The sequence below is a fragment of the Macrobrachium nipponense genome, chromosome 24 (genome assembly GCF_015104395.2).
Source record: "Macrobrachium nipponense isolate FS-2020 chromosome 24, ASM1510439v2, whole genome shotgun sequence".
NCBI classification, from domain to species: Eukaryota; Metazoa; Arthropoda; class Malacostraca; order Decapoda; family Palaemonidae; genus Macrobrachium; species Macrobrachium nipponense.
Window position 1 is genome coordinate 32269453 of NC_061091.1, and position 26577 is coordinate 32296029.

At 47.7% G+C, this 26577-nt stretch overlaps 1 protein-coding gene across 1 annotated transcript in view; it reads left to right on the forward strand.

Annotated features, from left to right (window-relative positions):
* The first annotated feature begins 1601 nt into the window (after positions 1-1601).
* LOC135202667 (BSD domain-containing protein 1-like) overlaps positions 1602-26577 on the forward strand; it is a 122110-nt gene continuing 97134 nt past the window's right edge. The window contains exon 1 of the mRNA XM_064232157.1: positions 1602-1684. Coding sequence (XP_064088227.1) covers positions 1602-1684 — 83 coding nt within the window. The remainder of the gene's footprint in view (positions 1685-26577) is intronic.

Consider the following 26577-nt stretch of genomic DNA (forward strand, 5'->3'; position numbering starts at 1 on the left):
CTAAAAATGCGCTCTCCTTCTTTTAAGGAATTTTGATTTCTGAGGCACACGGACAATGTCAGGACTCAGATATCAAAGTGTTTTAAAAGTCAAAGCTCATGAAATTAGAGCAGTGTCTACGTCTATGGCCTTTAGACGTAATTTGTCTTTGAAAGACATTATTAAATCTACATATTGGAGAAGCAATTCTGTCTTCGCATCTCATTATCTGACAGATTTGCAAACCACATATGAAAATTGCAGTACATTGGGACCATTCATTGTGACTGACACGGTATTGGGTGAGGGAGAGAAGGATGTATCCCATCCTCACTAACTTTTATCCTTGATTATGTTTTTGTATTTTTAAGGTTGTCTGAAGATACAGGGAGTTTTTTGAGTATCTTTCAGTCTTTTAATGTCTGGTGTATTTCTTAAACGGTTGTGGTGATCCCTCGTTTTTCATTGTATTTTGTGGTGATTTGTACTGCGCCCTGAGCAGGGGCATTATAGTCTTGTCCGTTACGGTCACGTCCTCAACGGCAAGTACTTATTATTGTGTCCGACGCACGGATCCATATATCCTGTCGGTACAATATAGGCCAGCAGACTACAGAGGCAGTAACCACTGAGTCAGCGGTCTTTAAAGGTAAGGAACCTATATCTTCGGATAATTCCAACAGTTGTTATTTTAGCTGCCATTGTCCCACCACCTAAATGTGTCAATCAGCTAAATGTAACCACCGGGTAAGTTATATAAAGTGAAAATGACATTTTTTATAATAATATAAAGTCACTTATACTTACCCGGTGGTTACATAACGAAGCCCGCCCTCCTCCCCCTCTATATGGACAGGTAGGCATGAAACTTCTGATTTATGGTTGGAATGGTTCCCGGTACCCGGTAGAGGGCGGAGTATAGGGATCACCTGTCAAACCATTAGCGCTACTAGCGAAGGAATTTCAAATTCTGCCGTGACGTCAGGAGACGACAGCTATATGTAACCACCGGGTAAGTATAAGTGAAACTTTATATTATTATAAAAATGTCATTTTTACTACCATATATGATTTTTATAATAAATAAATTTATTTTACTTTGTAAAATTATAATTACTGCTCACACAATATCAAAACAGATAAGAAATAAGAGCAGTAACAAATTTTTAGCATATTTGTTGAAAAATATTTACGTAAATTTACCAAGAACGAAGATTCAGTAACTTTTTTTTTTACTTTTACATGTTTTCTATAATATTTCTTTGCAATTTTCTTTGTAAAATTACATTTACAATGACATACTATTGTAAAAGACAAGAACAAAAAACAACAGCAACTCCTTGGTATAGTATTTACGAGAAAATTTACAAAAAGACATCATGAGAGAGAGAGAGATGCAGAACATTCCTCCTTCAAGTCACAAGCACTACTGAAATCCTGAGATGCCTACACTTGTGATCTTAGTCAGTATAAAAGTTGCAATAAGTAAAAATATGGGCTATAAAAGTATTGGCACCTCTTCCCACCCGATTTTTTCCAAATCGATGGCGCATAAGATCAGTCCGTCCATTAAGGGTTAATTTTGTATGATTTTCTGCTTGATATGGTTTCAAAATATATTTATGGACCTAAGGAGTTGTTTCTATAATGATTTTTTTCTTGCATGCAGCTGTTATCAGGACAGCACTATTGCTTTGTTTTATGGGTAAGTTGGACTTTTTAACCTTAATTGTTTATGACTGTGTTTAAATACAGTATTTAAGCAGTGCTATAGATATTGGGCTGTTGAACCATAATTGTTTATGATTTTGTCTTGTAAATACAGCATTCAAGCAGTGCTACAGATATACTAGTAAGTCTTAAGAACCATCGGTAACTAAATTTTTCTAGTTAATTTGTAGTGTTTTCAGTAAATTTTACAATATGAATTGTGTATTAATGTAAAGTGTTCTTTTCCTCCTGCGTTCTCACAGAGTGATTGCTTTTATAGTACTAGTGAAACACGATTTGGTAGCACACTCAACGTTAGAGCCAGAATGTATGTAATATTGGCGAACATGCAAACCTTGATATTGCAATATACTCCCTGAACACCTGAATTAGCCCTGGTCACTGGCCAGCCCGAACTATATCCCCACAAATTTACCTGCAAAGTGGATAATTTAAACTGTCAGCACTACCAATGCTGCAGGTAAAATTTAGCCAAATGAGTTATCTTTGTTTTTGTTGGCAATGCTGCTACAAATACTGGCTGCCAGAGGCCTGCCTCCTCAATTGTTTTCTGTTCACAGTGCTGTTAGGATGTGTCCTGCAAACTTTTTTGGTCTTTAGCCTGACCCCCACATATGTATCTACATATTTGACCTTGGAATTCTGGATTACGACTTTGGCATTTTATTACAACTATGCTCCTGGTTTTTGCTCGGTTTTTTGGTTGATTTGGAATTTCTCCTGGTATTGACCTGGTTTGGACTAGACTTGAGATGGACAAGCTACATAAAGAAACGCCGTCAGCCAACGCCTCTACGTCTGCTTCGTCTGCTGCGCCTTCCGAGCAAGCTGCTTGGGGAAATGTCTGAGCTCATCGGTCCTGCTCTACATGCAAGTGGAGGATGAGTACCCTCAAACATTACAGACATTTCCTTTTGTATTACTTGTAGGAAGGTTCAGTGCAGCATCAGACAGAGGTGTGAGGAGTGTAGAGATTGGTTGTTAGAACAAATGGAGCATTACTTAAAATATGGGAAATCTCTAACTTCTAAGAGCTAGCGTAAGGCAGGTGTAGAAACACAAGCAATAGATAAGGAAACGCTAGAGTCAGAGCTATTTAGAAGACAGATTGTCATCCAGCATGTCTATCTTATTTCTAATTTAATTAATAAGCTAACTACAAGTAAGGATAGTGGTAGTAATAGTAGTAGTGTAAGTGATGCTAACCGCTCTTTCTCAGCCCCCTTACTTGCTCCAGAACCAGCCCTAACTGGGGTCATGGAGACCTGCAAGCCTTGAAGGTAGGATCTGCCCTCCCCGTGCAGAGCAGGCAGTGTTGGCAGCAGATTTCCCCCTTCCCCCTCAAGGTTTAAGTTCTGAGGTTGATGTAAATTTACGTCAGATACAGACGAGTAAGGAGTTCAGGGGTGGTGTACATTTGATGGAGCTGTCTTCTTAGCACCTTCCATGGGTCCTGTAGTTTTCAGGCTGCTAGTCTGGAGGCCTTGCAGGCGGTTGCGGAGTTTTTTCTGCAACTGTATTTTCTTCCTTACTGGGTTTGAGACGTGCTATGTCCGCCGCGGTTCTTGTGGGTGCTATGGCAGTTGGCGACTTGTGTGGATATCGTTGAGTGTATCAGTACCTGTTGTGTCATCAGCTCTCCTTTCACTAGGGTAGCTGGTAATCTTCCCTCTTCGGTTAACATTTCATGCTTTCTGGGTTTGAGACGTAACGTGCCTACCGCGGTTATTGCGGTTGCTACGACAGTTGGTGGTTCGTCTGCACCAACGTTAGTACCGTTTGTGCCCTAGGCCTCCTTTCGTTAGGGTAGCTGGTAATTTCCTTCTTCGGCTCCCATTGGTTCCACAGTTTGTAGCCTGTCCGTGGAGGCACTTTTATGTGCTGCACAAATTGCTTTTCTCCACCTGCACAATGTTGGCGTTTGGTGCTCCGGTGGTTATTCCGAGTGTGGCTTCTCCCTATGTTCCGATACGTAATACAAACCATCGGTCCTTTAACAATAGGAAGTAGCTAGCGGCAGCTGGAACGGTCGTAAGCGCGCGCGACTGGGAGGTAAACAAATCACTTTTCCTTTCGGCCGCGGGTGTGAAGGACGTGTTCGTCATCTCTCTCTGCCCGCTTCATCGTCGTATGCTTTGTTTATATTGTGGTTTGTTTGTTTGACTTGAAAATGAAACTGTAAGTACACTGTTTTCATTTCATTACTTAATTATGGAGCTATCGCCTTAGATGCGGCGATTTCCTCTCTTTTCATGAATTGAACCCTTGAATTATGTCTCGGTGCCGAGGGCGGGCGCGCTCGCGCCGAGTCATGTATTTTGGGCGAAAGTGTGTAATTGAAAAATGTAAGTACTTTTTTCATTATATTTTTGCCCTGTGCGTTCGTTGCCGAGAGCGTGATTGCGCTCGGCACGAGCCTCTTATTTTGTATGATAGAATGCAATGAAAGTGGATTCGCAATTGGAGTATTCTTTTCATTTTCATTTATTTATTTGCATCAATTTTAATTTGGATCAATTTCCGCTCTTACCTGGGAATTGATCCTTACGATTTATTTTCTGTGAAAGTGAAATCGCAAGTGCAGTATTCTGTTTCATTTTCATATATATTTTATGATAGCATCATATTATTATGGATCAAGTTTCCGCTCTTACCCGGGAATTGATCTTTTCCCCTTTAAGTTCTATGAAGTGAATCGCAAGTGCAGTATTCTGTTTCATTTTCATATTACTTTTCACTGCTGTGCGGGGGTAGGGGAAGCGAAGGTCTGCCAGGAAGTCGTCGGAAAGCTCTCCCGCGACTCCCTTGGTATCCGATTCTTCGTCTTCTTTCCTGCCCCCTGCTCAGCTTCCTCGTTGTATTTTGTATTTGGGGTCTTCCTTGCGTTCGGGGTGGGGCATGTCTTCCCCCCGTGCGTGAGAGAACCCCTCTTACTAATCTATCTGTGCTTCGGCAGGTGCTACATCCGTGGGAGACGACCTTGGACAGGTATGGACCACTGCGGCGGCAGGGCGTGCCTAGCATCCACGGGCTGCTGCAGCGTCTAGCAAGGTCTGGGGCAGTCTCCACTACTACCTCCACGGCCGCTTGTGCTGCTCCCCCCCGCCTGGTCTACACTCCCCATGCTGTGTCGGTGACGCTGTCTGCCGCTACTAGGGCTGGTCGCCGCCGTACCAAGGGGGGGTATGCCGCTGCCGCCTGTGTTCTTCGTGTTGCCTGCCCCAGACTTCCGCTGTTCCAGCAGCTCGCCCCTGGACCGGCCGCCAGTACCCAGGTTCCCGCTGGCTGCCGATGATTCTATGAGGCGATGGCTGGGCCTGCCATACCTGCCGCTGATGTGGTTCCCGCTGCTGGCTTGGCTGTCCCTTCTGGGTCTACCGCTGCCGCTGTTCCTGCTGCTCCTGAGCTGGTTGTTGTACCTGTCGCTCCTCGTTCCTGCGCCTGTCCATGCTGGTCCTGCCCACGGTGTGTGTATCTTCCCCACTCCCAGGTCCTTCCGGACAGGTGCAGTCGGGCCGTGTTGCTTCGGCAATAGCCCCGGCTCCGGCCTGGATGGAGGACCTGACGAGGAAGAGGAAGAAGAAGAGGAAGGTGTCATCTTCGTCTTCATCGTCTGCTGCTGCCTCTTCCCCTTCGACTTCTAAGGCCCATAAGCCGAAGAAGAAGAAGGCTGCCTCCCCCCTAAGAAGTCTCCTTCGGGAACTTCTAAGGGCCTGTCCCACCCCGGTGGGATGGGGGGTCCTTCTGCTGGTCCTCCTGCTCCTTCGGGAGCGGGGCCCGTCTCCCCTTCCGTAAGGAAGAGATAGACGGCGACCAGAGGAGTACCGGTTAGCGCTGGTACTTCCTCGCCTGGTGCTAGTGGTGATGCCGCTACGCCAGGTTCCGGCTCGGTCTTTCGTTCGCGAGAGATCCCAAGTGTACGCTCTCCCTCGGGAGACCGTGCAGCCAAAGTTTCGGCGCCAGAGTTCGCTCGGCGCCAAGACCGCGGCACGGAGCAGAAGGCTGGTGAGAGCCGCTCAGGTGACTCTCGCCAGGCCAGCGACCAGCTGGTAACCCGGGTTCCCCCCTAAGAAGGCTCCTTCAGGAACTTCTAAGGGCTCGTTCCACTCCCGTGGGACGGGGGGGTTCTTCTGCCGGTCTTCCTGCTCTTTAGGGAACAGGAAGGGCCCGTCTCCCCTTCCGCAAGGAAGAAGAAGACGGGGACCAGAGGCGTACCGACTACCACCGGTACTTCCTCGCCTGGTGTTTGCGGCGCTGCCGCTACGCCAGGTTCCGGCTTGGTCTCTCGTTCGCTAGAAGTTCCAAGTATACGATCTCCCGCGGGAGAGCGTATAGCCAAATTTTGGCGCCAGAGTTCGCTCGGCGCCAGGACCGTGGCACGGAGCAGAAGCTGGTGAGAGCCGCTCATGGGATTCTCGCCAGGCCAGCGGCCGCTCTCGCAGCGACCAGCTGGTAACCCTGGTAGACGTGACTGTCTGACCAGCCACGGGCTGAGGCTGGGAAAAGGTTCCCCCCTCTCGATCGTTGGTGCCAGCCTCGGCTGGTACCAGCGGTATGACGCGCCGCGAGGACACGCACCGGTCTCACCGCGACAGTGGTCTCTGCAGGTCTCCTGACCGCCGCTCCCACAGGGACCGGGCGGATAGGGGGACCAGCAGCAGCTCCTCTGCACACGAGATCGGGGCCGCTGTTCTCGGTCCAGCCGTTTCCCTGGGAAACGGCTCGACTAGGCCTGCAAGTTGGCGATCGCCTGCAGCCCTCCAAGCCCGCTGGTTCTGCCAGCGAGTGAAAGAGGAGCGTCATGTCTTCCTCTCCCGTGCCTGCAACTTCCTCGGTTTGCACCAGGAAGAGCGAGGCACAGCGGGGTGATCGTGAGGGGCATGCCCCGCACGATCCCGTCACGACGCCGTAAGTATCAGGTTCGATCTTCGGACCGACCAGGACGTACGCGCAAGTGGCAGGAGGAATCCGAGAGGGGTCTATCGCAGTTCCTCCTCCTTAAGGGGGAGGTTCTCGGAATGCTCTTGTTCGAGGGGCTTGACGGTCCTACTCTGCAAGATGCTATGACTTCCGAGATCCAGAGGAATTTTGTTGAGGTTATGAAGCTGATTCGTCAGCGCAACGACCTCGGGGAAGGATCGCCGCTCCCACCAGCAGAGCCCACGTCTCGGCTCGAGTCGTTTTGGGGCCCGAGAGGGAACCCAAACCGACAGTGGGTCTGCCGCGATCGGAGCTTGCCGATTCTGTCTTGAACAGAGTCTCTCGTCTCCGGATAAGAAGGCTCTCAGATCTGGCCAGTCGAACAAGCTACTTCCACCTCCTCTACTGCGACAGCGGCGTTTCTACGTGTCTTCGGACACCGTATTTAAATACTCCTTCGGTCCTCCTGAGGTTTCGACTCGATGAGGACTGGAATGAGTCGGAGGACAGTATCGGCTCTCTCCTGTCAGGTGTCGATCAGCCCCACCCAGACGACGTTCACAGTGGCGGCAGACCCTTACCTACAGGGTGAGTTTGTAACCCTCCTTAGGAAAACGTTTTCTCCTGACGATACGTTTTCCCAGACTCTGAGAGGCCATCGCTGCAAGGCGATGGCTGCTCCTACTCTTCTCCAACTGCTAGTTCCACTGGAAAGGCGAGTGAGTATCCAATTCCTCCCCCATTCCCTTCTCTCTCCTTACAGCTACGAGGGAAAGGGGAGGGATCCTACAGAGATTTCTCTGTAGGATCCCACGTTGGGGACTGCGCTACAGGGGGGACCTTCGGGTCCTACCTGACGTAAGCCCCGGTCGTTGAGGAGGGATCCTGCCCCATCCTCGATTTCTACGGGAATCGAGAGGACCACCAGCCGATATCGTTTGACGAATTCGATGGGGGTTTCGCAGAGTGCTTAGAATTCTATGGAATTTCTAGCGCATTCAGTGTTTTCAAGTTTTTTACGATCTCCAAACACTTAGGCGAGACCACGGTCCAAAGTGAGGAGACGAGAATCCCCGATAATTGTTACCACGATAATCGGGAACCTCGCCTATGCTCGAATTCCTGGTAATTTCTAGCATTGGGAAGAAGACTGCTGCTGAAAGAAGACTATCTCACAGTAGGGCGACCAACCTGGAATAGAGAAGAACGGACGGGAACATCCAGTTTGGCTTGAACTATCGTCTTCGTTATTCTGTTCACCATTGAAGCTTTCCTTCGAGGAAGACTTCTCCTTCACTCTCTTTGATAGAGATCGAAGGTGGTCGATCTCCAATCCTTATTTTTATACATTCAACTTCCCTGCCAGATATATACTTAGCTATAGACTCCGTCGTCCCCGACAGAATTTCAAATTTCGCGGCACACGCTACCGGTAGGTCAGGTGATCTACCGCCCTGCCCTGGGTGGCAGGACTAGGAACCATTCCCGTTTTCTAATCAGAATTCTTCTGTCGTCCGACCGTCAACATTGTTTGTTGGTTCCTCTCGATTGGTTTTTCTTCTTTCACCGGCAATTGATCTTCTTGACTGACTTTTGGTGACGTATCTGGATTGTTGGATTGGCATACGCTTTTGTGGACTGTTTTGTGGACTTGATTTTGGATTTTCTTTAAAAATGTCTGACACTGGAATGGTTGTGAGACGTTGTGTGAATGTAGGCTGTAAGGTGAGGTTGCCGAAAGCTTCGGTAGACCCTCACACTGTATGCAAGGGTTGCAAGGAGTATGAATGTTCTTTCACTAATACTTGCAAGGAATGTGAGAATTTGAGTGAGAATGAATGGAAGAATCTAACTAATTATTTGAAAAAGTTAGAAAGAGAAAGAGTGAGGAAGGCTTCTTCTAGAAGTTTGAGTAGTTCGAGATCTAATGAACCAATTCCTAGCTTGGGATCTTCCACAAGGGTAAGTATTGCTACTTCTTCCTTAATTTGTTCAGCAGCCCCTTCTCCTATTGCAGAACCTGTAGATTCAGCGAAAGAACTTGCTGATCTAAAAGCGGCCTTCAAGTTAATGGAAAACAAATGGCTGCCCTGCAAGGTAGGCTAGTGATTTTTCAGTGGACAGTGATATGAGTGTCCCCCAGTGTAGTGGAGGGGCATCTGGTCGGCTCCGCAACGCTCCTAGGTCTAGACCTCTTCCAAGCTCACATGCCCAGAGGAGAAGGAATGTCGAAAACCGAAAGGAAGTTGTGGAGAATCCCCACCGATCAGGTGTCCCTTCGGTGGTTTCTGTGACACCCCAGACTGCCAGGGATCGCTATTGTAAAAGCGTCCTGCATGAGTGTTTTTCTTCGTCGGGATCTTCGTCTCCTAGACGTGATTGGAGGGATTCAGATCGCTCGCGACCACTGAAGAGGAGCTGGAAGGCTCCGGCGATTGACTCGAGCCCGGAAAACTTCCCTGAGGAGTCTCCTTCGGGAGTTAAGAAGGCAAGAAGAGCCATTCTGTCACCCAGAGTTAGAAGGAGTCAGGAGGTGGAGGCTATGGACTCTTCCCCTCCTCCTTCCCCTCCTCCCGAAGAGGATAAAGAGGATGGTTTACTAAGAGGTTTATGATTGCTATGCAGGAGCAGATTTCGTCTTTGTAGGAGTGCTTTCTAAGGAGCCTCCTAGAAGGAAAGACTCTTCCCTTCCTATAAAAAACAAAAGGTCCTCCAGACGTATGGAGGTATCTGCCGCCAGGATCGATGCTCCTACTCGAGGTGAGGCTTCTTGTAAGAACGTGGAGTCAACCTTACAGAGTGAACCGATCAGGCGTCTGGCACCGGCCAGGAGTGAGGAGTCACCCAGAGGCAGGTAGCCAAGAGCCAGGAGTGAGAGTCACCCAGGAGGCAGGAGCCAAGAGCCAGGAGTGAGGAGTCACCCAGAGGCCAGGAGGCCAAGAGCCAGGAGGCATAGGCAGGAGTCGGAGTCAAGAGGCATGAGTCAGAGTCGAGTCAGGAGTCGGAGTCAGGAGTCAGGAGTCAGGAGCAGGAGTCGGAGTCAGGAGTCGGAGGCAGGAGCCAGGAGTCAGGAGGCAGGAGTCAGAGTCAGGAGTCAGGAGTCAGGAGCCAGGAGGTCAGGAGCAGGAGTCAGAGTCAATGGAGGCCAGGACCATGGCAGGATCAGGAGACTCAGGAGCCAGGAGTTTCAAGAGTCAAGGAGCCATTTGAGGGCAGGAGTCGAGACTCATTTCTGGAATTTATACCTTCAAACAGAAGCTCCTCTCCTTCAGATCGTAGGAGGTCTTGGAAAGACTCTTCCTCCAAACGAGAGCTTTCTCCTTCGTCTGATCGAGGTTTGGACGATTTGTCTGATGACGAGCTTCCTGCAATGAGGGACTCTCAAATTATAAATGATCTTAGCCTCCTTGTTACTACAACGAGTTCGGAGGACTCTCTTAGTCCGGCGGCTCCTCCTTCTCCTCGTTCTCTCTTTTCGAGCTCGATACTACGTGAAATCTTCGGCCTTTCTGAAAATGAAACCTGCAATCTCCATGAATAAGGCCCTCCAATCTTTAGTTTTATTGTAGTGTCTTACCGAACAATTATAGAGCCGTGATTTCCACGAGCGGCAGGATACTAAATTCAAATTTAGCGCGATCGGCGTTTGCCAACACTGGTGGTGATGACGTCATCTCCCTCCACTCGCGGGAGAACCAGGTACAACTGCCCAGGTGAATCCAATTCTTTTCCTGCCGGCGTCCGGTAACATCGGTGTCGGGTGTGCGGTTGGATAACTTTGCTTCGCTTTTTTCTTGTGGATTTGATCTTCGGAATTGGTGAAGTACTCTTTTTGGCGTTGTTGTTATTTTGCTTTTTATTTAGGCGTTGCCATGTCGGATTCTAGTCCGTCGGGAGTTAGGTTTTGCATCTCAGGATGTAAAACTAGATTATCCAAGCTAGAGTATGATTCTCACACTAAATGTGTTAAGTGTAGGGACAGGTTTGTTCAAGCAGATCGAACATGTAACGAGTGTAGTGATTGGACTGATTCTCAATGGAGTTTTTTAGTTCATACTCGGAGAAATTAGCTAAAGACAGAATTAGAAAAGCAGCGCTTAGGGAAAGTAGACTTAGCTCTGCTTCGTCGTGCGATGCATCTGTTCCTTCTGTTTTCTCCTCAAATTGTTATGTCTCCTTTAACTACACCTCCTATTCCTCCTACTAATCCCATTCTTCTCTTTCTCCGGCTTCCCGTGTAGTTTCTTCCGACACCATTGCCAGTCTGGAATCGAGGGTTAGATCAGAAAATTTTCGGTACTAGCGAATACGGTTTTGCAACTTGGTAATTCAGTTAAGACGTTTTTGGAGAAAGCGGCCTCAGGTAAGAGTGTAGTTGAGGGTGGCGTCTGTCTGTCCTGACACGTCTCCTAGACAAAGGTCACTGTCCAGCTCCCCCGCACCGGGGAGAAGACATACCGAAGTCCCAAGGGAGGGTCGATCGGGATTTGCCCACAGACAGGCGGCCTCTCTTGTTGAGCCTGTTGCGCCTCAACAGGGCTCGGTTAAGCGTTGGAAAGGTGTTGGCGGTCAGACGCCTTTCAAATGATTCAAGCGATTCGTCTCCGGTCGCACGGCGCCTCTTGGCGATTATTCGCCCCGTCGTTTCGCTCCCTTAAAGAGGCGTTCAGGCGCAGGCCGATTCTTCGCCTCCTCCCCTCCAGTCAAGCGGTATAGAGCCTGAGAGTAGGGTTGCGCCTCGGCCGTTAGCGGCTCGTTCGTTCGCCTCAATCTGTGCCTTTTTCGGCTCCATCTACTAGTAGAGATTGTGGTTTTTTAGCGCTGTAGCTAGCGCTATTTCTAAGGGTGTTTCTTTGTTAGGCCTTATATTTCGTCTGTTACGCCTGATGCGCCTGTTTCGCCTCGAATTTCGGCGGCTCCGAGGAGGGCCGAGGCAAGTCGTTTTCCGCCTCCTGCTGAACATTTAGGCTCCTTCCAAGCCTACGTTAACTGTTTTTGATTCGTCTCTGGCGCCTTTGCGCAAGCAGTTAGAGATGTTAACCAACTGGGATTGAATGAGTCCAAGGGTGTGGTTCGAAACCTTCATATCCGGTTTGTAGTTCCGTCTACTTCTGGCGGCGGTATCGGAGAATGAAGAAGAAGTAGAGGAGGAGGATTCACATCACCTCTCGTGTTATTCACGTCTCCTTAGATTTCTTCTGGTATCTTATCCAGATTATTTTGAGAAAGCGGCTCCGCGCTCCCCAACTTCGACTTTTTGATGAGGAGGAAAACTTCAGACCCTCTCCTCCCAAACTTGTTCTATCTAAAGCGGTTAGACATTCGTTGAAAGAGACGGAGAAATGGATAGTCTATGAAAAGAGACTTAGGGAAGGCTCTTTTTGCTTACCCTCCCTCGTAAGTTGCTTCGTAAGAGGTTATAGGTTTTATGTAACTGGGGAAGCTCCTTCTCTGGGAGTTTCTGCTTCCTCCCAGGGAGACTTCTCCAGTTTAATTGACTCCTCTAGAAGACCTGCTTTTGCCGCAGCGAAAGTTTTCTTTACAGCGCCTGAGTTGGACCACGGGGTTGTAAAGAATCAATTTAAACTTTTGGAAGTCTTTAGCTTCCGTGATTGGACTATTGGCGCTTTAGCGGCCAAGATCGAAGACTGTCCTTCTCTTTCCCAGGAGTTAGCGGAGGATTGGATTGGTGTTCTGTCCTGTGCGGACAAATCCATTAGGGATGGATGTGATGAGTTAGCTTCGCTCATCGCCTTTGGTACCCTTAAGAAAAGGCAACGTTGGTGCTCCTTTGCTTCTAAAAGGGTTACGTCCCAACAGAAGTCTGCTCTCTTGTTTGCTCCTTTTGTGAAAGATAACCTCTTTCCAGACGATGTAGTGTTGTCAATGTGTCTGCGCTAGATAAGAAATCTACTTCGGATTTACTGGCACAGTCTACTAAGAGACCTAAAGCTCCTGTGGAGACTGTTCCTTCGGTTTCTCCTCTGGCCCAAGCGCCTTTCGAGGGAGAAAACCCAAGCGCTTCTTTCGGCCGAAATCGAATTTGCGACCTCAGTCTAAGGCCTCGGCCAGGTTAACAAACCTTCCAAATGAAAGCTCGGTTCTTCATGCACCAGTGGGAGCCAGGCTGGCTCTGTTTTGGGAGGAATGGGAAAACAGAGGAGCAGAAGCCTGGGTAGTGCAGTACTCAAAGTTCGGCTATCGTATTCCTCTCGTTTCACCTCCCTCGCTCTCACCTGTGCCAATTCCATTCCAGGCATACTCTCCGGGCTCAGACAAATTTCTGGCGCTAGCCGCAGAAGTGGAAGCGCTTGTTCTCAAAGAAGCGATAGAACAGATAGAAAAAAAAAGGGTGGGGATTTTCCTCCAGGCTTTTACAACAATCGCCATTTTTGTAGTTCCCAGTCATCAGGGGGCTGGAGGCCGGTTTTGGATGTGAGCGCCCTGAACTTGCATGTCCAGAAAACAAAATTTCATATGGAGACCACTCGGTCGGTTCTGGAAGTCCAATCAGACAGGGGGATTGGATGGTCTCTCTGGACATGCAAGACGCTTTATTTTCACATTCCGATACATCGCGAATCTCGGAAGTACCTGGGAGGTTCATGTTCGAGGAACAAGGTGTTTCAGTTTCGGGCGCTTTGCTTTGGACTAGCGACCGCTCCTCAAGTTTTCACCAGGGTTCTATCCCCGATAGGGAAGCTGCTACACATATTAGGAGTAAGAATCTCCCTCTATCTGGACGATTGGCTTCTCCGGTCGGAATCAGAGAGTCGTTGTCATGAAGGACCTTGGAACACTCTGGATCTTGCCAGAAAGTTAGGAATTCTGGTCACAAACAGAAGTCCCAGTTGGTTCCATCTCAGAGCCTCCTTTATTTGGGGATGATTCTGAATGCTCAGTTTTTTCGGGCTTTTCTGTCCCCGAAGAGAGTTCAAGGCTGTCTGGAGACAGTTCAGGAGTTTCTTGGACAAAAAGGTAAGTTCTGCCAATCAGTGGATGAGGCTCCTGGGCAAATTGACGTCAGTTGAGAAATTTGTGACGTTGGGAAGACTGCACATGAGACCTCCTGCAGTTTTTCCTGAGAGCCTCTTGGTGCAGGAAGACACAACCAGACTCGATTACCTTTCCTGTCACAGATCAAATAAAAGAGGACCTAAGGTGGTGGCTCTCTGAGCAAGGTTGGAAGAAGGGTTAGATTTACGACCCATCCTCCCGAACCTACAGTTCTTTTCCGACGCATCGGACACAGGTTGGGGAGCCCTACTGGGAAATCAACGGACTTCAGGAGCTTGGTCCGGAGAAGGAGAAGAAGCTCCACATAAATGTAAAGGAACTGTTAGCAATTTTCTTAGGGCTCAGACAGTTCGGAGCTTAGTAGAAGGCCGAGTAGTGGCAGTGCATTCCGACAACTCCACGGCTCTCTCGTACGTGCGGAAACAGGGGGGGACTCAGTCTTTCTCTCTGTACGAAGTAGCCAAGGTATCCTCTCCTGTGGTCAAACGAAGCGAAGGTTCAGCTAGTCCCCGAGATTTGTTCCGGGAAAGATGAACGTCCTGGCGGACGAGTTTTAACGTCGTCAACAGCAAGTGTTACCTTCTGGAGTGGACTTTGGACAACAAGATTTTGTCAGCAAAAACTCCTTGGCGCCTTTGGGGACGACCGAGGCCGTTTCACCGTCAGACCTGTTCGCGACATCGAGGAACAACCGTCTTCCTCTCTTTTGTTCTCCAGTCCCAGATCCTCTAGCTTGGTCGGTGGACGCAATGCTGTTGGATTGGTCGGGTCTGGAAGCTTATGCATTCCCTCCGTTCGGTCTAATAAGAGAGGTGCTGAACAAGTTCATGTCGCACAGCAATGTAACTCTAACGTTAATCGCTCCCTTTTGGCCCAGGAAAGAGTGGTTCCCGGACCTTCTCCAGTTGTTAGTAGACTTCCCAGACTTCTTCCTCCAGAGAAGTGGCTTCTCAAACAACCTCACTTCAAGAGGTTCCACCAAAACTTGTCCGCTCTAGCTCTGACAGGGTTCAGACTGTCCGGAATCTTGTCAGAGCGAAAGGATTTTCAAGAAGAGCTGCAGAAGCTATCGCTCGTTGTAGGAGAGTCTTCTAACAAACTCTATCAAGGGAAGTGGAGAATCTTCAGAGAGTGGTGTAGAAGTGCTAAAGTCTCTACTTCTGCGACCTCTTTAACAGAAATAGCAGATTTTCTTCTATTTCTTAGGAACTCTAAGAAACTGGCTCCTTCGAACTATCAGAGGATTGAGCCCATGCTCTCTTCGGTTTTTCGACATCGAGGTTTGGATATTTCCTCCAATTCAGATCTGTCGGACCTCATTAGGTCTTTGCGAAACCACTAAGCTCCCGCAAGATACAGTGGCTTGGAACTTAGATGTGGTGCTTAAGTTCCTCATGGGGCCACCGTTTGAGCCTTTGAAGTCGGCTTCACTCAGGAACTTGACTAAGAAGCACTCTTTCTTATTGCACTAGCTTCTGCTAAGCGTGTCAGCGAATTGCACGCTATAGACAAAAGAGTCGGTTTCTCTCAAGGCAATGCTGTATTTTCAGTATCTTTGACCTTTCTAGCCAAAAATGAGAATCCTTCTAATCCTTGGCCGAGGAGTTTTGTGGTAAGGAACTTATCTGATTTGGTTGGACATGAGAAGGAAAAAGTTGCTCTTATGTCCAGTCAGGCTATTAAGCAGTATCTGTTTGCCACTAAGGGTATCAGAGGACAATCTTCTAAGCTCTGGACCTCGGTTCAAAATCCCTCCTCGTCCTCTTTCTAAGAATGCTATATCGTTCTTTATTAAGAGAGCTATCAGGGAAGCTCACTCGCAGTCCGAGAACGACAATCTTTCCGTTCTGAGAGTTAAAGCTCACGAGGTTAGAGCAGTGGCAACTTCTTTAGCATTCAGAAAGAATTTATCTTTAGCTTCGATTCTTCAGAGCACGTTCTGGAGATCGAATTCGGTTTTGCGAGTCATTATCTCAAAGAGATAGAAACGGTTTTCGAGAATTGTAAAACGTTAGGTCCGGTGGCGGTTTCTGGCATGGTGTTGGGAGAAACGGCACAGGGGTCGTCACCTCTATGCTAACTTTTCACCTTGAATAGGTTGTCGAGTTCAAGGGAAGCTGGGGGTACTGAGTACCTGGGATACTCACCAGTCTGTTAGGTCAGATTTTACAATGGTTGGGTAATATATGTTTTTAAATCTGGTGTTGGTGACAAATGTTTTGTATGATTGAATTTTCTGGTCTTAGCCAGGGCAAGGGCAATCTTTGTTGTTACTATCCTCCGTCAGTCAGCCTTGACTCGCTTGAACTACGGAAGGATTCCACTCCTGTAGAGGCTAACTTTGGTCAAATTCCAATTCCTCTACAATAGTAAGAAGAGCACCGACCAGAGGCAGTAACAGTCTGCTGTAGCTCTCTTACAAGGTAAGGTACAACAGGACACCTTGAGTGTTTACTGGTTATTGCAATAAATGTAACCATTTAAAAATACTAGTGGTCCACTGAATCCCACCTTCCCATAAATGTGTAATCAGCTCTATAATTGTTCGGTAAGACACTACAATAAAAATGAAATTTTCATTATTAAAATGAAGTTTTATTGTATACTTACCGAACAATTATGATTATACCCACCCTCCTCCCCTTAGGTGGACGGACGGGCAGAAAGAATTGGATTCACCTGGGCAGTTGTACCTGGTTCTCCCGCGAGTGGAGGGAGATGACGTCATCACCACCAGTGTTGGCAACGCGACGCGCTAAATTTGAATTTAGTATCCTGCCGCTCGTGGAAATCACGGCTCTATAATTGTTCGGTAAGTATACAATAAAACTTCATTTTAATAATGAAAATTTCATATTCTTGGATGGGCACTAAGAAAGAGTTGGGAAAGACTGTATTCTGCATGCCTCCTTCCAAACTCCACGGAAAGAGAGGTATTTGGTATGGGACAGGAGAGACTATGGGTCTTTCTCTTCCTGCTTCGGCAGATGCGGACTTTGCCAATTTAGTGGATGCCTCCAGACGTCACTCTTTAGGATCGGTCAGATCTACGTGGAGCATTTCGGAGTTGAACCACTTTCTAAAGGAACTTTTTGTCACTTTAGAGGTGTTCAATTTTCTGGATTGGTCACTCTGAGTTCTGGCTAATAAATCTAAAGATCCGGAGTTTCTTAAGAACCCAGAGATTCTCCATAGCGTCCTGTCTTGCATGGACAAGGCAGTACAAGACGGTTCGGGAGAAGTTGCTTCCCTATTTGGTGCTGGTCTTCTGAAGAAGAGATCAGTCTATGGATCCCTGTTATCAAAAGGGGTTTCTCCGAGCCAGAGGACAGCGTTATTGTTCGCCCCTCTGTCAGATCATATGTTTCCTTCTCAGTTAGTGAAGGATATATCTCGCTCGCTAACTGAGAAGGCGACACAAGACCTACTTGTACAAACATCCAAGAAGGGCCGTCCTGTAGTGTCTACGAATAAAAAGGACTCTCGTCCTCCTCAGCAGCCCTTTCGTGGAGGTGCAGCGGCTCGTCCCCCTGCCAGAAAGAAGAGCTCTGATAAGAGAGGAAGGTCTTCCTTCAGACCTTTCAAGAAGACGAAATGACTTGATGTTCCTTCAAGTACCAGTGGGCGCCAGACTCCTGAACTTTGCAGGAGTCTGGGCAAAAAGGGGAGCCGACCCTTGGTCAGTTTCAGTACTAAAGAAAGGATACGTAATCCCCTTCGAGGACAGTCCTCCCCTAACATCTACGCCTCGGGAACTGTCAGCGAGGTACAGAGACCCTGTAATGAGAAAGACTCTCCTTCAAATAGTAGAAAACAAATGTGGGAAAAGGAGGCCATCGAACTTGTGCAGGATCCACACTCCCCGGGATTTTACAATCGCCTTTTTCTAGTACCAAAGGCATCGGGGGGGGTGGAGACCAGTACTGGACGTAAGCGCTCTGAATCGCTTTGTTCAGAAAAAGAAGTTCCGTATGGAAACGTCCGCCTCAGTAATGTCAGCTCTTCATCCAGGGGATTGGATGGTCTCTCTGGACTTGGAAGATGCATATTTCCACGTTCCCATTCACCATTTGTCAAAGAAATATCTTCGGTTTATGATAGGAGACAAGATTTTTCAATTCAGGGCTCTGTGTTTCGGCCTGTCTACAGCTCCACAGGTCTTCACCAACCTGATGGCGAATGTAGCAAGATGGCTTCACCTAGAGGGAATAAACATCTCCCTCTACTTAGACGACTGGCTGATCAGGGCCAAGTCGGAGATTCAGTGCTTGGAGGACTTATCAATAACAAGAAAGATGATAGAATCGCTGGGATTACTCGTGAACCTCGAGAAGTCGCAGCTGATCCCCAGCCAGAACTTGGTCTATCTGGGGATTCAGATGGATTCTCGGGGTTTTCGGGTAGTTTCCTTTCGTGAGAGAGAATCACTCGAGGTTTGTCGAGAATCTCGAACTTCTTAGAGAGAGAGAACAGTTCAGCGAGGGATTATCTGAGCCTTTTAGGGACTCTGTCCTCGCTAGAAAAGTTCTTCTCTCTGGGGAGGCTTCACCTTCGCCCTCTTCAATTTTTCCTGAAAGGGCTGTGGAGTTGGAAGACGGGACAACTCTCAGACACCTTCCCGCTTCCACAAGAGATAAAAGATCAATTGAAGTGGTGGATCCTTCCCTCTTCAGAAGAACGAAGGCGTGTCGCTTGCCTGCAGGACCCAGGACCAAGTGTCCTGGCACATCAATTGCAAGGAACTAGTGGCCATACACCTAGCCTTAAAGTTCTTCGAGGAGATAGTCAGAGGCGGGCTGATACAGATAAACTCGGACAACACCACGGCTCTGGCTTACATACGCAAGCAAGGAGGGACGCACTCTTTCTCCCTCTATCAGTTAACCTGGACAGAGGAAAGAGGCATAACTCTCCTCACAAGATTTGTGCAAGGGATAAAGAATGTGAGAGCGGACAGACTAAGCAGGAGGAATCAGGTCCTTCCCACAGAGTGGACTCTACACGCAGAAGTGGCCGAAGTCTTTGGTCCCTGTGGGGGAGACCTCACATAGACCTGTTTGCGACGTTCCTCTCCAAAAGAGTAGAGATCTTTTGCTCTCTAGTGGAAGATCCGAGAGCCTTTGCAATAGACGCGTTTCTCCTGGATTGGTCGGGTTTAGACGCCTACGCCTTTCCCCCGTTCAAGATCCTGGGGGAAGTGCTCAGGAAGTTCGTAGCTTCAAAGAGCACGAAGTTGACCTTAATAGCCCCATTCTGGCCAGCCCAAGGAATGGTTCACGGAGGTTACTGGAGTGGATAGTGGACTTCCCCCCCCAGATCTCTTCCAAGCAGACCATGATCTACTCAGACAACCCCACTTCAAGAGGTTTCATCACAAACCTCCCCGGTCTCGCTCTGACTGCCTTTCGACTATCGAAAGACTTGTCAGAGCGAGGGGCTTTTCTCGCAAGGCTGCAGGCGCTATCGCTCAAGCCCGCAGATCTTCGACGAGAAGAGTATACCAATCGAAGTGGGAAGTCTTTAGGAGGTGGTGTAAGAGTCAGAAGCTGTCCTCCTCCAGTACCTCTATAGCTAACATTGCCGATTTCCTCCTCTTTCTGAGAGAGGAATCGCACCTATCTGTGTCAACAATCAAGGGATACAGAAGCATGCTGTCTTCAGTATTCAGGAATCGAGGGCTAGAAATTGCAGATAACAAAGATCTACATGATTTGATTAGGTCCTTTGAAACTTCAAAATCAGCAACTCCTAGAACACCTAGTTGGAATCTGGACGTGGTCCTGAAATTCCTTTCCTCGGATAAATTCGAGCCTCTACATCTGGCTTCCTTCCGCGACGTCACTAGGAAATGCTTATTCCTGTTGTCTCTCGCTACAGCCAAGAGGACGAGCGAATTGCACGCTCTGGACTCCACAGTGGGATTCAAAGGAGATGCTGCTATCGCTCGTTCCAGACATTGTTTCTGGCGAAGAACGAGAACCCATCAAAACCTTGGCCCAGAAGCTTTGAGGTAAAAGGTCTATCTAACCTCGTAGGCAGAGAGACAGAGAGGTCTCTCTGTCCAGTGAGAGCTCTTAAATTTTATTTAGAGAGAAAGAAACAGATGGTTGTCAACAAGGTCTTTGGTGTGCTGTGAAGAACCCAAAAGACTCATGTCCAAAAAACGCCTTGGCCTTCTTTGTGAGAAGCGTAATTACTGACGCACACAAGAACTGCTCGGAGGAATCCTTCGGTCTTCTAAAGGTTAAGACCCATGAGGTGAGGGCAGTAGCAACGTCCCTGGTGTTCCAAAAGAATATGTCTCTTAGAAATATCATTGAGACTCTTATTATTGGAGGTGCAATTCAGTGTTTGCGTCTCATTACCTGAAGGATGTGAAAGTGACTTATGAGAAGTGCTTCTCTCTAGGTCCATTTGTATCAGCAGATACAGTTCTGGGTCTTGGAGCAAAGACTGATCCTTAAAATATTTTAATTTTAACGTACATAAACCCTCTTGTCAGATATGTGCTTGGTTTTCTATTAGCAAGCTCACGGATGTCGCACGGGCGCATAGTGTCATTGCTGGTAGGGGATCAAGGGTATGTATGGCTAGTAGGGGGTACAAAATTTTTTTTGGTATATTTTGTTATAAATGAACGTGTATTATTTCAAGTTTTTGGTTGTTTGTAAGGAGTTCGGGGATAACTCCTTGCAATCTTAGAACTAACATGGATGTTAGGATCAGGTGATCGGGATCGGTGTTGTGCTCCTTGAACAAGGTGTATTGTCATGTTAGTGGAATAGCACCCAATGACAAAGGCCTTTAGGCTCTGCCGAGTAAGTGGATAAGACCCCATTGGCAGACCCACAAGAACTCTTAGCCATAGATCAATATCTCGCTGAGGCTCTTGAGGCTAAGCAGACTCCAAGGCAGTAGCCGCGAAGTCTTCAGCCTAATAAGGTAGGAACCAAGGTTTATTAATACCTACAACATATGTTGTTTACCTGTCTATTTCAGTAGTTAGCTGTCTCTTACCCACCACCAATGGGTGCTAATCAGCTAAGTATATATCTGGCAGGGAAGTTGAATGTATAAAAATGATATTGTCATGATACAATAAAGTTTTATACATACTTACCTGACAGATATATACGATTAATGGCCCACCCAGCCTCCCCGCAGGAGACAGGTGGAAGAGAAGAATTCTGATTAGAAAACGGGAATGGTTCCTAGTCCTGCCACCCAGGGCAGGGCGGTAGATCACCTGACCTACCGGTAGCGTGTGCCGCGAAATTTGAAATTCTGTCGGGGACGACGGAGTCTATAGCTAAGTATATATCTGTCAGGTAAGTATGTATAAAACTTTATTGTATCATGACAATATCATTTTGTTTTCTTGAAGGAAAAGAATTTAGGATGGAGATAGTTGTTCAGAATCCTACAAATATACTACGTATATTAACCTCGCGACATGATTCTGCTAAGCAGTTGAATTGTCCGAGGGGTAGGCGCATATCCTAGTTACTCTACGGATTGCGACTTAGACGAGGAGTATTCTAATTGAACTGCAACTCGGGGTTGCCTGCAACCTCCCAGGAGTTTCCAGTTCAATTTTATATACTTATGGTTTTGTCACGACAACACCATTTCAGCTTTTGTATTTACCGAAATTCGTTTTGCATAAATATAATTGCTCGAGCATATCTTTTTATGCTCGTTGGTTCTAGCCGAATGCATTCCTTCGTGGAAAGGATTACTTGGCAACTCAGGATGAAGAGTTGGAGACAGCTACTGCGTATTGAATTGCCCGAGGCAATTCAGTACCAGCTGCCGCTTCGAGATGCACGGTTGGTTATGTTTTTCTCCCCTGCTTTGATTGAATACCAGCCGTATCTCTGCCCAACAATCACGGACTTAAGTCTCTGATTAACGGGGATTCTCGCATACATGAATGACCATCTACTGCTGTGACGCTCGAATTCATCGCCTTCAGTATTGCGAGAATTTACAACAGAGATATCTCTTCGACTTTCATCTTTCTGTTTACCGCACGGTAACAGAATTCTGTAATAGTCTCTTGCTGCATCGCACTGCGATAATGCGAATGATTTTTGCGGAATCTGAGTTTGTCCTCAAAATATCTCTTATTCGGAGGTGTGCAATTATTCATTGTTCACCCCGGATTAGCAGATGTATTGAAAGACATCGCCTACTCCCACACCTGCCAGCTCTACTTCCAAACGTTCAGCCCATGAGAAGCAGTTCTTCAGGCGGCTCTCCCCTGTGTTTTCATTACTGAAGAACGCCCCGCTTTCATTGCAACTACGACTTCTCACCGGACAGCAATGAAATAGCGGTTAGCGTTTTCAGTCATTTGTAAGCACAGGTTCTGAATCTTGAGAATCCTTCTCTCGATTCATCTGTGAAGACGTAGGTTGCATTCAATATCTACCTTCGTCTTCAACGGCACATAGTGTTGTTTCTCCTTAGCTGAGATTCAATAACTATGAGAATGTTTTGCCTTCAGGGACCTCGGTCTCTAGAAGGCAATTGACTTTCGCCTGTTGGGCACATGCCTTAAGAGAATCATCACCTCGCCGTCCGGCATTGGTGACAAACAAATACATTATTTGTTTGGTCTCTCGGCATAACCCTTTAAAGGCGAAGGTCACGTGACTTACTCGGATGCTTGGACAACTTGCCTCACTTCCGATACCGAACCAGCCAGTCGGCAGCTGTCAGAGGGCCCCGAGTCAGTTACGAACTACGCTGTGGACTTAGTTCGGTTGTTACAGAGCAATCATTACTTCGTCTTAATAGCTTGTCACAGTACCCCCATACCATCGACACCCACCATGGAGTGTCGGTGTTCTATCCACTACCGAGAAACTTCGCTGCATGGGGGATAGGGAGGATGCGAGACTCTTCGTGGCAAACGGACAGACCAGTATGGTTACTGGACATCACCGTGCGAGAAGAGGGATAGGTCATGCGACTATTCCTTTCTTTTCCTCTGAGGAAACTGCATGACTTTTCCTGCGAAGTCAAGCATCCAGGGGATGGGGATCAATTTCGTACCAAACTTCGTAGCGAAGACTCGGAACCCTTCGGTCCCTGACGATCGGTTCGAGTCGTTCACAATCCCCTCCCTAATGGACTTCACCGCCTTCGATGCGAAGGAGATGCTGCTTTGTCCGCAAGAACTTCTCCGTGGCGCAGGTACTGAAGGCAGGGGTCTGGTCCAACCGACCACATTGCACCTCCTTCTACCTTTGGGATATTGCCCACAGGTCCTTGGATCTTTTTCCTTGGGACCTGTGGTGGCTGCTCAACACGTTGTGTAGCGAACCCAGACCCTCGCAGGCTGAACAGCATCGAGTCCTGGTGTGACCGTAAGAATGGATGAGTGAATGAGAGTGTGACTGGCTCCTCTTCCCATCTTTTTCTTCCCCTCTACCTGATGGTAGAGGGGACATGGTCGTTCACCCTGACTGGATAAGGACGAGATGCAGGTGAGCTACTCAACAGAGCCCCACCATCCTATCCCTTTCAACTAGGGATAGGAGCGTATATCCACCACTTCCTCCAACAAGGGGGAGGAAGTGGATGCCAGCTTGAGACAACCCATACTTTATGTTGCCTCTTGCAAACAGGAACAAGTTCTTGCTTGCTGGTACGAAGAGATACGCTTGCCTCTCTCTTAGTACTCGGCCCAGAGGTCTGACCATTGATCCTGCGGTGCACACCCCGATCAATCGGACAGAGGCTTGGATCCCTCCCTCGCTCTTACGACCAGGGAGGCATTCCAGGGATGGACGAACACCAGTCTGTTCATCAAAAGACTCAGATTCCTCCCACCAAGAAGTGAGTCTTCCTATTGTTAAAGGACCGATGGTTTGTATTACGTATCGGAACAAATGACAATTTGTCGAAAATTGCATTTTTCCTAACTATACAAACCTGAGGTCCTTTACATATAGTCCCTCCTCATGCCACCCCTCACTCTGCACATTTTGCATGGGCCAAAAGCAAAAGTGATTTGTTTGACCTCCGCGCGACTGTCGGACAAGCAGTTAACTACCGTCTCCCCTTCTGTTCGAAGCTTACGACCATTCCAGCTGCCGCTAGCTACCTCCTATTGTTAAAGGACCTCAGGTTTGTATAGTTAGGAAAAATGCAATTTCATCATTCACCTTACCTGTCAGATATATACATAGCTAGAATCCGTCGTCCCCAAGCTCAGAAATTCCAAATTCCGCGCCACTCCACTCTACAGGTAGGTCAGGTGATCTACCGGCCTGCCCTGGGTGGCAGGACTAGGAACCATCCCCGTTTTCTATCATATTTTCTCTGTCGCCGGTGGTATCAACATTTTGTTGTTATTACCTCCTGACCTTAGATTTCATTTTTTTGTTCAACCGCTTTGATCATGCGTTTTTAATTTTTTTTCGGCTTTTTTGGTGACGTATTTGGATCGTGTTTTGGCATTCGCTACAGTGGACTGTTTTTGGAATAACTCTTTTGGATTTTTCTCAGTATGTCTGATTCTAATGTGAGTGTGAGAATGTGTGTGAATGTAGGCTGCAGGGTGAGGATACCGAAAGCTTCGGTTGATCCTCACACTGTATGCCGTAAATGTAGGGGGTTTCAGTGTTCTGCTATTAATACTTGTAAGGAATGCGAGGGATTGAATGCAGAAGAGTGGAAGACTTTGACTTCTTATTTGAAGAAGTTAGAGAGGGATAGAATTAGACGATTGAAAGGTGTGAGTTCAAGGCCTATTGAGCCTTTCACTGATATTTCTATTCCAGACTGATGTAGATTCTCCCTATGTATCTCATTCTCAGAGTGCTTTTTCGGATTCGGCATCGGAAATCGCAATCTGAAAGCTACAATTAGAGACATGAAGTCCAAGATGGCTGACTTCAAAGGTAAGGCTAGTGAAAGTGAGCATTACAGTGAAGTGAGTTCTCCCAGTGTTGTGGAGGGGGCGTTTGATCGTCCCTGCGACGCTCCCAGGCCTAGACCTCTTCCAAGCTCACGAGCCCAGAGGAGAAGGAAATCGAAAGCCTTAAGGAGGTTGTGGGGGAATCCCCAACGGTCAGACGTCCCTTCAGCTAGCTCTGCTTCGTTGCAGGCGGCTCAAGGCGCTTTAGAAAAAGCGTCCTTCGCGAGTGTTTTCTCGTCCTCTCCCTCTCCCTCACCTAAACGAGGGTGGAAGGAATCGAACTTGTCAAGACCGCTGAAGCGTCATATGACGCCTGACATGGATTCTAGTCCAGAGCGTTTCTCAGATGACGCTCCGTCTTCTAGCAAGAAAGCGAAGGGGGCGTCAGCGTCACCTGAAGTGTACGCGGAAGTACCCTTTCCTTCTTCTCCACCGAGTGATGACGAAAGACGTCAGCAATCTGGACGTGGAAGAAGCGTCAAGAAAGATCATTATAGCAGTGCAAGAGCAACTGTCATCTCTAGTGGGAGTTTTAGCGCCACGTCGGAAGGACGTGACGCTTCCAATTAAGAAGTCTCGTCCTCTCTTACCTGTTCAACGTCAAGCGTCATACAGACGGGAAACGGCTAAACGTCTTACAGAAGCGTCTAGTGCGAGAGCGAGAACAGGTGCTTACGAGAGTTTCGTAACGCCAGAGAGACGTAAGACGTCTGTTAGACGCGAAGCGTCATTGGAAACGGAGCATAGACATGACGCTCCGTCCAATATTATGACGTCAAGTAGGACGCCTTTGGAGAGCGGAGCGTCTTCCAAGCGCGAAGCGTCATCGAGACGTCAGCAAAAGACGTCATCCATGACGCTTGGTGAACGGGAAGCGTCATGTAAGCATGAAGAGTCTTCTAAAATTCTAGAGAAGCCGAAGCTTATGACGCCTTCCAAGACTTTTAGAGCGGGAAAGAGGAAGGATTATCATTCCCTTAGCCCCTCTCCTGTTAGGAGTTTGTCTCCGCAAGAAGAATGTTTCGGAAAGGAGAGCGAGACGCTGTGAGACCCCGAGTTGGAGGGAAAAAACTCGGATGACGAACATAGTGGAAGAGAGGGTCTGTCTAACTATAAGGTGTTGACTACCCTACTTCTTGAGGAGTACGGGGACGAGTTGACGCCTGCCGCTCCTCCTTCTCCTCGCTCACTCTTTTCCAGTGCTAAGACGAAGAAGCCTTCGTCTTTTCTAAAAATGAAACCCACCATATCGATGAAGAGAGCATTACATTCCTTAGACTCATGGATGAAGTCTAAGAAAGACTTAGTGAGGACAGTCTTCTGCATGCCTCCAGCAAGATTAGCTGGGAAAAGAGGCATTTGGTATCAGACGGGAGAAAATATGGGTATTGCTCTCCCTTCTACAACCGAAAAACAAGGATTTTTCCGACTTTGGTTGACGCTTCAAGGCGTCAAAGTCTCAATTCTGCACGGATTACGTGGGGAATTTCGGAACTGGATCATCTCCTCAAGGGACTCTTTCGTGTATTGGAAGTTTTTAACTTCTTAGATTGGTCCCTTGGGGTGATGTCCAAGAAAGCCCATGATTCGGAAGGAATCGAACCTGAAGCCCTGTTATGCATATTGTCTTGTATTGACAAGGCGGTACAGGATGGATCTTTTGAAATTTCCTCTTTGTTTGGGGCAGGTCTTTTAAAGAAAAGGACTGTATATGGCGCCTTCTTAACAAAGGCAGTCTCTCATGCTCAGAGAGCGGCACTTCTATATGCGCCTCTATCTGACTTTTTGTTCCCTTCTCAGTTAGTAAAGGACATTGCACATTCTTTAACTGAGAAGGCAACTCAGGATCTGCTGACGCAGTCAGCAAGGAAGAAACCTGTTGCTGCATCGGACAAGAAAAGACCCAGTACTACGGTGCAGCCCTTTCGAGGTGGTACGACATCCAGACCTTCCACAAGGAGGAAGGATACAGAGAAGAGAGGTAGATCTGCTTTTCGTCC